Source organism: Balaenoptera musculus, chromosome 10 (genome assembly GCF_009873245.2).
Source record: "Balaenoptera musculus isolate JJ_BM4_2016_0621 chromosome 10, mBalMus1.pri.v3, whole genome shotgun sequence".
NCBI lineage: Eukaryota > Metazoa > Chordata > Mammalia > Artiodactyla > Balaenopteridae > Balaenoptera > Balaenoptera musculus.
In genome coordinates, this window is record NC_045794.1 from 66,529,940 (window position 1) to 66,542,048 (window position 12,109).

The following is a 12,109-nucleotide window of genomic DNA, read 5'->3' on the forward strand; positions in this document are numbered from 1 at the left end:
CTTTTTGATTCAACAATTAAGAATGAGGATTAAAAGCAGATACAAACTACTATATATAAAATACATAAACAACAAGGCCCTACTGTACAACACAGGAACCTATATTCAATATCCTGTAATAAACCATAATGGACATAAAAAGAAATTGAGTTATTTTTAGTGAGGTGGATGGACCTAGAGTCTGTCATACAGAGTGAAGTAAGTCAGAAAAACAAATACTGTATGCTAACATGTATATATGGAATCTAAAAAAAAAAAAAAAATGGTCACGAAGAACCAAGGGGCAAGACGGGAATGAAGACACAGACCTACTAGAGAATGGACTTGAGGATATGGGGAGGGGGAAGGATAAGCCTGGACAAAGTGAGAGAGTGGCATGGACATATATACACTACCAAATGTAAAATAGATAGCTAGTGGGAAGCAGCCACATAGCACAGGGAGATCAGCTCTGTGCTTTGTGACCACCTAGAGGGGTGGGATAGGGAGGGTGGGAGGGAGGGAGCTGCAAGAGGGAAGAGATACGGGGATATGTGTATATGTATAATTGATTCACTTTGTTATAAAGCAGAAACTAACACACCATTGTAAAGCAATTATACTCCAATAAAGATGATAAAAAAAAAAAGGAAAAACTCATCAAATGACTCATCAAATGGAGGATATCAATAGAAAGACAGAAATTATAATATATGATATATATTATGTATATGATATATATATTATATATATATACAGAGAGAGAGAGAGAGAATCTAATGGAAATTCTGGAATTGAAAAGTGAAATAACTGAAATTAAAAATTCACTAGAGAGGTTCAATAGCATCTTTGAGCTGGAAGAATAAAGAATCAGCAAACTTGAAGATACAGCAATTGAGATTATTCAGTCTAAAGAACAGAAAGAAAAAAAGAATGAAGAAAAATGAACAGAGCCTCAGATACCCGTGGAACATCATTGAACACACAATATACACTTAATGGGAATTCCAGAGGAGGAGAGAATTAGGCAGAAAAACATATTTGAAGAAATAATAGTCCAAAAATTCAAAAATTTGATGAAAAACATTAATTTACACATCCAAAGTCCAAGTAGACATCATAGTAAAACTGTTAAAAGACAGCGAAAATCTTGAATGCAAGAGAGAAATTAATGTATCATACAAGGGAACCACAATAAAATTAACAGCTAATTTTGTATCAGAAACAATGGAGGCCACAAGGAATGAGATGGCATATTCAAAGTGTTGAAAGAAAAAAAATCCTGTCAATCAAGAAGTCTTTGTCCAATAAAAGTATCCTTCAACAATGAAGGTGAAATAAAGACACTCCCAGACAAACAAAGAGTGAGAATTTGTTGCTAACAGGCCTGACTTATAAAAAATACTAAAGGAAGTCCTTCAGGGTAAAAGGAAACGACACCTGACAGTAAATCAAATCCACATGAAGAAATAAAGAGCAAAAGGCAATTATATAGGTAAATACAAAGACACTACAAACATATTTTCCTCTTTTATTCTCTTAACTGAGTTAAAAAACAATTGTCGGGTTTATAACATAAAGAAGGAATAGAGTTATACTGGAGAAAGGAAAGGACACCAGACAGAAACTTGAATCCACAGAAGAAAAGAACCAGAAATGACAAATATGTGGTTTAATATAAAAAATTCTATAAATATACTTTTTCTCCTCTTAAATTTTTAAAAAGACATATAAAGCAATAATTATAACACTATTATTGGATTTATAACACATATGGATGTAATATATGTGACAATAATAGCACAAAGGGTAAGGGAGGGAATTGAGCTATATTGGAGCAAAGTTTTGATAATTTATTAGAATTGAGTTAGTATTAATCTGAAGTATATTGTGATAAATTACATATTATAATCTCTAGAACAAACTGAGACTAGTAACTCAAAAATATAATAAACCACAAAGGAATTAAAATGTACATTAGAAAAGTATTTATTTAACACAAAAGAAGACAGTAAAGGAAGAAGAGAAGCACATCAAAAACAAAAGAAGACATGAAGCATATAGGAAAAAATAAAATTGCAGAGAGAAATCCAACCATATCAATAATTACTCTAAATATAAATAACAAACATTCAGACTAAATGTGAATGACTTAAACATTATCAAACCAGATTTAAAAAACAAGATTCAGTTATACACTCCCTACAAGAGATATTTTAGATGCATAGACACAAATAGGTTGAAAGCAAAAGAATGAAAAAATATACACCATGCAAACAGTAACCACAAGTGAGGTAAAGTGTCTATACCAATATTAGATAAAATAGACTTTAAGACCAAGAAATATACTAAAGACAGAGATATTTTATAATGATAAAAGGGTCAATTCATCAAAATGATATAATTATGTGCACCTAACAACAGAGTCCCAAAATACATGAAACAACGCCTGACAGAACTGAAGGGAGAAATAGAGAATTCCACAGTAGTAGCTAGAAAGACAACCTACTGAACAGGAGAAAACATTTGCAAATAATATGACTGATAAGGGGTTAATATCCAAAATATATAAATAGCTCATATAACTCGACAAAAAAAAGACAACCCAATTAAAAAATGGGCAGAAGACGTGAATAGACATTTTTCCAAAGAGGACATTCAGATGGCCAGCAGACATGTGACAAGATGCTCAACATCATTAATCGTCAGAGAAATGCAAATTAAAACCATAATGAGATATCACCTCACACCTGTCAGAATGGCTGTCATCAAAAAGAACACAAATAAGAAATGCTGGAGGGGATGTGGCAAAAGGGAACCCTCGTACACTGTTGGTGGGAACGTAAATCGCTGCAGCCATTGTGGAAAACAGTATGGAGGTTTCTCAAAAAACTAAAAGTAAAAAAAAACTAAAACATGACCCAGCAATTCCACCCCTGGGTATATAGCCGAAAAAAATGAAAACACAAGTTCGAAAAGATACATGCACCCCAATGTTCATAGCAGCATTATTTACAATTGCCAAGACATGGAAGCAACCTAAGTGTTCATCAATAGATGAATGGATAAAAAGGATGTTGCATGTATATATACAATGGAATACTAAGCCATAAAAAAGAATGAAATTTTGCCATTTGCAGCAACATGGATGGACTTGGAGGGTATTATGCTAAGTGAAATAAGTCAGACAGAGAAAGACAAATACTATATGATATCACTTATATGTGAAATCTAAAAAATAAAACTAGTGAATATAACAAAAAAAGAAACAGATTCACAGTTATAGCAAACAAACTAGTGGTTACCAGTGGGGAGAGGGAAGGGTGGAGGGGTAAAATAGGGTTGGGGCTTAAGAGGTACAAACTATAATGTATAAAATAATCTACAAGGATATGTTGTACAACATGGGGAATATAGCCAATATTTTATAATAATTATAAATGGAGTATAACCTTTAAAAATTGTGAATCACTATGTTGTACACCATAACTTATATAATACTGTACATCAACTATACTTCAATAAGAAAATTTTAAAATTAAAAAAAATTTTAAGTGGCTAAATGGATAAATAAAAACCAAAAGAAAAATTTAAAAAAAACACACACAAAAAAACTATAATGGAAAAGAATATGAAAAAGAATACATATGTACATATACACACATATATATACATATATATACATAGAACTGAATCACTTTGCTGTACACGAGAAACTACCACAACATTGTAAATTAACTATACTTCAATAAAAAATTTTTTAAAAAGAATATTGAAAAGCTTATCAAAGTTATAAAATTAAAATCAGTTAAATATTAACTGTTTTTAAAAAATATTAATCATTATCCTGATTGGACAGGAGTATGAATTTACAGGAAGTTAGCTGAGGTCAAGACTGTAGAGCTTATCTGTCTAACCTCCTCTGAAAAGGACAGCTTGGGTTTTATAAAACCAAGATCACCTGCCCTGCCCATTTGAATGTGGAATTATTGTCTCATTTTAGGAATTGCTGTGTTCATTCACAAAACTATTTTAATCAGTTTTTCTTTACAGCCAAGAAACACCTGCATTTTGCAACACAGAATTATGCATCACTGTATTTTCCACTTCATACTCAGGTTTCCTCCCCATTTCTTCCAGAAAGATCCTTGAAAACCTCAGAAGGAATATTAAAATCCACAGTTTATCAATGCACAGAGTGTGCTAACATCCCTTGTATTCCTTCATCTTGGGAGACTACTTACATGTTTACTATTTTCCAAATCATTTAAACATGCATATACTATGTGTAGAGATTCTTACACTCAATATAACCTTCAATTCCTGACTGTTAAAATGTTACTCATATATTTTTAAGGAAAACACAATATTGATATCTAAAATAATCAAAAGCTTCCCATTTATTGAAAGCAAGTTTTCTCTTCCTTATAATATCCTAAAATTTCCTGTGAAGATATACTGATATTTAAGAAATAAGCACATCCCTTATTAAAGAGCTGAATTTATTAGGACTAGTGTTATCATTACTTACAATTTAAAAAATTTTTCTTAACATTATTTTGCTGTCATAGCTCATGAAAAATGTCTGAATTTGAATTACTTCTTAGTGTTTCTAACTGCTGATATGATAATATCTATGAATTCATAAAGTTCTTTCCCAAATCAAATTAGTAAAATTAAATATTTAAGAATAATAGTGGGGAAAATTCTAGATTCTATCCATAGAACAAGCATCTGATTAATTTTGAGCACTAGTCCTTGAAAGCCATTTTACTTGTACTGTCCCAGGTCCCTTTTGAATGACAGACAAAGACTTACTTCATCCAGTCGCCGTTCAGTTCCCAGAGCCAGGAGGTTATTGTATTCCCTTTCGAGAATCTGCCTTGCCTGTTGAGATCAGATTACAGTTAACATCACTGAAGTCACCTTTTATTTGAAAAATCATAGCGATTATATTTACCTGAGAAAACATTCCAATACCCTGTTTTATTTACAGGGGTCTTATTTTTTTCATCCTCTATATTTATAAGCCATTGTAAATTTTAACTATAAACATAAGGAAGGGCAATTTTCTTTAGTCTGTGGACAGTAGAGACAGCCTCACATAAACGTCTGAGGTCAAAGGGTTTGACCTCACTTTGTTACTTTATTCCAATTGAATATTTTATGTAAACTTTGAAATATATAAAAATGAAATAAAAAGTAAAGTTAGACTGCCACATTTTTATCAACTCTATGCAGGTAGTTCTCAAACCTGACCAATCATCATAATTTGGGGAAACTTTAAATGATTAGGGTTCCTGTGCCCTATCTCTTGATATCTGATTTCTTAGGCTTGTGATGTAGATTGCATGTTTTATTTTAAGTTTTTAAGGAACTCCAGCAATTCAAATAATTATCCAGACTTGGGAATCAATGGCACACCCAGAGCTGAGCGTCTGTATAATTCAGACATGTAAATAGAAATGACTGCCCCTCAGAGAGAGGCAGAGGCTAAAGGCCATCTGTCAGGGATATCGTTTGGGGGAATCTGGCATTCAGGTGGGAGGTTGGACCACATAACTTCTAAATCCCTTTCTACTTAATTTTATGATTTTGTTTTGGCTAGAAATCCAGTAGCTTGAAATTAAAGTCCCAGTGACATATACCAAAGGTTGAACTAACTCCCATTAGAAATCATGAATACACAGCCAACTTTTTTTTCCTAAAAGTTTACTTTGTCCTTACATAAACCAGGACATAGTGCAACTACAGCACAAAGGGGCTTGCCTGGGTATTCTGTGTTGGAATCTGTAGTAATAAAGCTAAGCTGCTGTAGTCAAAGTTCTCATCCAGGGCTATAAGTGAGCCATGCACACCACTTTCAAGAATATTATTTGCATATTCTCGAAGTCCAATTGCTTGTATCCAGCGAATAACTCGATCATTGCTCCACACCAACACATCTAGAAAAAGAGGTGCATCATTTTAGGCTGCAGTATTTTGCATAGTAAATAAAAACTGCTAGCTGAAATGAGCCGCAGGCGTCTGGCCAAGTCAGCATTTATGCTGGCTTCTTTATCCACTCCCTAGTGCAGCTGGCTCCTTGTGTTACAGGTATTTACCATTCTAATAACTAACCCTTTCTACTTCTGGCCCAGAAAAAAATTTGTGATTTTAAGAGTGTTTGTTATCGCTGAAATGAGAGCATTTCCATCACATGGAACATAATGTCTCAAAGTGTTTCTTGTTTTCATTCTGGAGCTCTAGGAGTCTGAAGTTCAATGCTTTTACCACCAGATGGGGACATTTCTTATTTGTGTCCATATACAGCTCTTCAGTCAAGAGAGCAAGATGACAATCTACTACGGTTCTTCATCAGAGTATTTTTAAACTACTACCTGACTATTGTGTATAGGCTAGAAGAAACTTTTTTTTTTTCCATATGAAGCAATAAGTCAGAGAACAGAATAGTAAGAGAACAGGCACTCAATAGTTTGATACTTACCCTACTATTTTGTCAATCCATTATTTCTCAATCACATACTAATCCAAAAATCAACCACTCTCAAGTCATAAGTTGTTTTTCCTTTTAGGTTGAAACGCAATATTTTACTAAGGTACAAAACACTTTGAATTTTATTTTCTAAAACTAAAACCTTTAGAGAAAAATGTCATATATACCTTTTTAGACGAAAACATATCAAAGTATATTTTATCCTTTTTCCATTCCTTCTCATTATGAGTTGACATAATACTACATAATAGCCAGCAAAACAGTCAGAAGGACCAGAATGTTCCATTGAAAAGAAAGAATTTTGAGGAACTTAAGGGGAAATAAGAAAAGAATTAAAACTTTTTTTCTAATCCTTGAGGTTCCTCAAGGCCTGGCAGCTTTGGCACCTCTAAATTACAATCCTTAAGGGGAAATGAGAAAAGAATTAAAACTTTTTTTCTAAAAAAAGAAAACATTTTTTCATTTCTAGAAAGGGAAATGAAACCCATAATTTACTAGTACAGTAAAAGTAAGTTTTCCTATTAATTTTTTTTTTCTTTCAGAATGAAATTTATACCTTACCTGGAAAAAGTATAAAGAATACTTTGGGAACTATTCAACTTCAACTGTTCATTTCCCCAATTTAAATTACCTGCAAAAATCTTATTAGTATATTCTTCTTTGTGTGTGTGTGTGGGGGGGGAGAGTATTTATATATTAAGTTCCTCAAAAGCATTACTAATTTGTCCTAATGCATTAATTTATAACCAATTTAGATTTTCTTGTGTATAACATTAAAGCAATAAAGTGATACTTCAGCACCACAGAGGTCCCCGCATGTCCTTTCTCAGTTATTATCCTCACCCCAACAATAACCAATATTCTGACTATGCTCACCCCAGATTAATTTTGCCTGATTTTTTAGTTTTTTATAAATGAAGTTGTACATATGTATCTTCACTCAATATAGGGTTCACTCATGCTATGGCACATAGCAGTAGCTTGTTTATTTAGTATTCCATTGTATGATTATGTCACAATTTATCCCTTCTACTGTTGATGGAAATTTGGGTGGATTCTACTGTGGGTTATTAAGAATAGTGCTGCTTTGAACATTCTTATTTATGTATTTTTCTGTTGGCTGTATATATACATATTGCTGTTGAGTAAATAGCAAGGAACAGAATTGGTGAGTCATGTTTTATACATACATTTAATGTTAGCAGATATTGCTAAATACCACTCTCACAATTTAAAACCCCCAGTAGCAGTGCATGAAAATCTGCATCTTTACCAATATTTTGTATTTTTCACTTGTTTGGGTTTTTTTTTTTTTTTAATTTGCTTGTTTTTAGCCATTATGGTAACATTATGTTGTTATGAGTTGAATTGCCGCCTCCCCACAAATTCATATGTTGAAGTCCTAATCCCCAGTACCTCAGAAAGTAACCTTATTTGGAGATATAGTCTTTACAGAAGTAATCGAGTTAAAATGAGAGTATTAGGCTGAGTCCTAATTCAGTATGACTGGTTTTCTTCTTAAAAGCGGAAATTTGGAAATAAGATATGCACACAGGGAGAACACCATATGAAGATGAAGGCAGAGATCAAGGTGATGCTTCTATAAATTGAAGAACGCCAACATTGCCAGTAAACCACCAGAAGGTGAGGGAGAGGCATGGAACTGATTGTTCCTCACAGCCCTCAGAAGGAACCAACCCTGCTGATACTTTAATCTAGCCTCCAGAACTGTGAGATACTACATTTCTGTTGTTTAAACCTCCCAATGTGTGTTACTCTATTACAACAGCCCTAGCAAACTATCCCTTTGTATCTTATCTTAGTTTTGATCTGTAACTCCCTGATACCTGCTTGTTAAGCAATTTTGTATCTATTTACTGGCCATTTGGAAATCCTTTTTTATGAAGCTCCTATGTATCTTCTTCTCATTTTTTAAACATATATCCTTTTCTTGTTCATTTGTAAGAGTTCTATAGATATTCTAGATATGAGTCTTTTGTAGATGTGTATTGCAAATAGCTTTTCCAACTCTGAAACTGTCTTTCACTCTCCTAATTCTTTCAGTGACCCTAAGTGCTTAATTGTAATGAATTTCAGTTTATCAATCTCCCTTTAGGGTTAATGATTTTTGTGTCATGTATAAGAAATATTTGCCTATTTCTAGAGAATATGAAGATATTTCTCTATGTTCATATTCCCTTTTCTCCTTGGATTTTCTGGTGATGTTTTCTCTCAGATTTTATTTATCTGAAATATATTAATTCTATCTTTAATATTGATACAGTTATAGAGTTTTAGGTGAGATGTTAGTTTCAATCAGCATTTTAAGGATGTCATTCCGTTTTCATCTGGTTGTTATTTCGGTTGTGGAGTCAGATAGCTCAAGTGTTGCTCCTTTGAAAGTAATGTGGAGTCTTCTCTGGAAGGTTCTAAATCTTTGTTGTCGTTGTTGTTTGTTTGTTTTATTTTGTTTTGTCTTATTCTGGTCATGGTTTTTAGCAGCTTTACCGTGCCCAGATGTGTTCTCCCAGCCTTTTTCTTTTTAATCTTGCTTGGCATTCATAAAGTGTCTTGAATCTGTGGCTTGTTGTTCCCATTCATTAAAAAAAATATATCCACCAGTATCTTTTCAACTATTGCTTCTTCCTCATTCTCTCTTACCTCTCTTTCAGGGATTCCAATTACACCTATACTAGACTCCTCCCTGTGTCCAGTGTCTCTAATGATCTGTTTTGTATCACTCATCCTTTTATTTCTTTTCACGTTTCAGGCCAGATATTTTCAACTGATCTATCTTTTATTTCATTATTAGTTCCAGTTTAAACTTTCTGCTTCTTAAAATTTCCATTTCATCATTTCTTAACATATTGATTCTAGCTATTTATTAAAATTTTTCCATTTTGTCACCTCTTTTCTTAACGCATTAATCACAATTGTTTTAAAGGCCATGTCTGAAAAAAAATCATCCAGGGTCACTTGTGGATATATTTCTATTTTCTGTTTTATTCCTTTTGGTTTTCCTCATTTGGCCCCATTATTTGACATGTTTTATATATATATATATACATATATATGTATATATATGTGTGTGTGTGTATATATATATATGTGTATATATATATATGTGTGTATGTGTATATATATATATATATATAATCCCTGACTTTATGACTGAAAAATGCCTCAAGAGGAACTTTGCATAAAGTGTCAGGCTTACTTATTTCCTGTTTCTCCAGGTTCTTGGTTCCTCAAGGCCTGGCAGCTTTGGCACCTCTAAATTACAATGTTCCCTCCCCTGTTCTGTAAGACAGGGAAAAGCAGCAGAGAATGACAGGCTTACCTCTCAACACATTTCTCTTTTTCTCAACATCATGGCCTCTCAAGTCTTGGGTGTCTTAGTTGCTTTCTGCTGCCTTCAAACAGCTGCTTATTGATTGATCTAGTTTTTCTACTTGTTCTTGGTTGAAGATTGATCTGATTTAATGTATTCCATTATAGTCAGAAGTGGAAATTCCTCAGATTAATTTGTACTCTTTTCGTCTCTACCAATCCATGGTGGTGGTAAAGCATTTGCATATGAATCTGGAAGGTATATATACCTCACGTACCTCTACTTAACTCCTATTGTGGCTTGAACAATCTTATTTCAAAAGAAAGGCCCTAAGTCTCTCTTTGGATTTGGTTTAATGAGAAACATGTGAGGAAAGACTCAAAATGCCCACTTTCCACAATCGCATTACTATATCCTGCTCCAGCCAAAGAATGAATTTCTTCAGGAAGCAGGATGTTTATTGTCTCCCTCAGAGTTTCAGCTCTTTCTTTCCCCATGTCTTCAGCAAAGCAAAGGACTTAGGTAATAATCCTTACTATCTATGGAAATTTTATATTATATATATATATTCACTGGGTCTCCCTGGTCAGTCCTAAAGTATATGTTTTCCTCTGAGCGTTCATTAGTTTTTCCATTGAGGCATTAGACCTCAGAAAACAGGATGTCAGGTGGTTGGTATTATATTTTGGTTACATTAGTCAGCTGCTGTTGATAGCAACTGATTAGTTCTACCTACTGGTTATACCACACTTGCACTTCAAAAGTTGGGTAGGTATGTATGGTTGGCAGTAACAGTTCTCCAATTATTTTTACTAAATGCAACATTTAAAAAACTAATGGGACAATAGTTCAACAAAAATATCGAGTTTTCTTTACACTAAATGGATTTGTAAATAGGAAGTATTTGTTCTTTTCTGGAGCTGGATTTATATTTTGATAGTCTATGACATATTTTGTAGTTACCATATTTCTGTAAATATACGTCTACCAAAAATTCCATTGCCATACCTGTAGTTATTCATGAAATAATAAATATAAAATAATCCATTTATTTACAGGGTAAAGGTAAATAAGACACTAATACCAAATTCTCTTCTTCAGAACAACATAGTTTTGTTTTTTTTTTTCATTTTGTAAATCAGATCCCTTTCTATAAATCTGTTTCCAAGCAAAATTTATGCTCTGACTTTAAAGCTTTGTAAGGATCCTCTTGACCTAAACAATAAATGTCTAGAGATCAGTGTTGACTGTTTCCTAGCAACAAATTAAATGCTTATAGATTCCTGATATTCACATGGTCTCCTCACTGCAGAAAGCTGTTCATTAAGGTCAAGGTTAATTAACACTTCAGATAATAACAGAGACCCCTAGTCACAGTCAAGAGTTATTCCTGTAAATGTCATCAGATCAGTTATAGGAAACGGGCTATATATGATCTCACTCACAGCTACATCACACATGGAGTTGCCTGTGTATAATCATAGTGAATCCTGGCAGTTTTTCTCAGAGCTACACTCTAACTAGCAATTGCCAAATACTAATATAATATTTGATGTAGTGCCAAATCATCTGTCTATATAAGAAGCATTTCATGTGATGAGACCAAGCATAATAAAATCTAATTGGAAAAAATACTTCAAAAAAGAAAACCAGAAACGGGTATCCCATGGGTAAAATCTATTTGTGTGCTAAAACATCTTCTGTTAGGTCAAGCACAGACTTCCTTTTGGTGTCTCTCTTTGGCCAATTAGTTCCCAAATTTCAATTCAACTGAACAGCAGTGCTCTAAAAACAACTTGCAATTTCCTGGGTCCCCAAAATAAAGTGAAATCAAATAACCCAATTTTGATAATGGAAGAACATTTTCTTGCTCCTAGGTAATGAGTCAAATGAAGTGTTACAAGAAATCCATTGTGTGTCTGTCTACTCTCCAATGAACCATATATAGAAAAATATTTTTAATCAATCACCTTCACAGGCATTCAAACCCATTCCACTCTAACTAATGTACTATCCAAGAACTGCCAAAGATAAAAGTGATTTCTGACAATATTTATCACAAATGAAAATTACAGAAGTCTAAGATAGGTGATCTGAAAGAATAAAACAGTGCTACACTTTAATATGCGAAGGAAAGGTAACATGTAATATATACTATTTTCATGTCTTAGGTAAGCCCTAAAGGCAGTGAGGATTACAATAAACAGACTCGTGCCTAACTTTGAACAATTAATGTACAAACACTTATTGAATTTGATGAAATGCTTCCATATATCAACTCCTGGGTAATGGTAAACAGAAAT

The 12,109-nt window shown here is 33.2% G+C and overlaps 1 protein-coding gene across 8 annotated transcripts in view; it reads right to left on the bottom strand.

Annotated features, from left to right (window-relative positions):
- PPFIA2 (PTPRF interacting protein alpha 2) overlaps positions 1-12,109 on the bottom strand; it is a 476,859-nt gene that overhangs the window by 7,413 nt on the left and 457,337 nt on the right. For all 8 annotated transcript variants that reach the window (XM_036867009.1, XM_036867010.1, XM_036867008.1 and 5 more), the window contains 2 exons: positions 5,749-5,924; positions 4,798-4,866 (listed from right to left, as the gene is read on the bottom strand). In XM_036867009.1, coding sequence (XP_036722904.1) covers positions 4,798-4,866; positions 5,749-5,924 — 245 coding nt within the window. The remainder of the gene's footprint in view (positions 1-4,797; positions 4,867-5,748; positions 5,925-12,109) is intronic.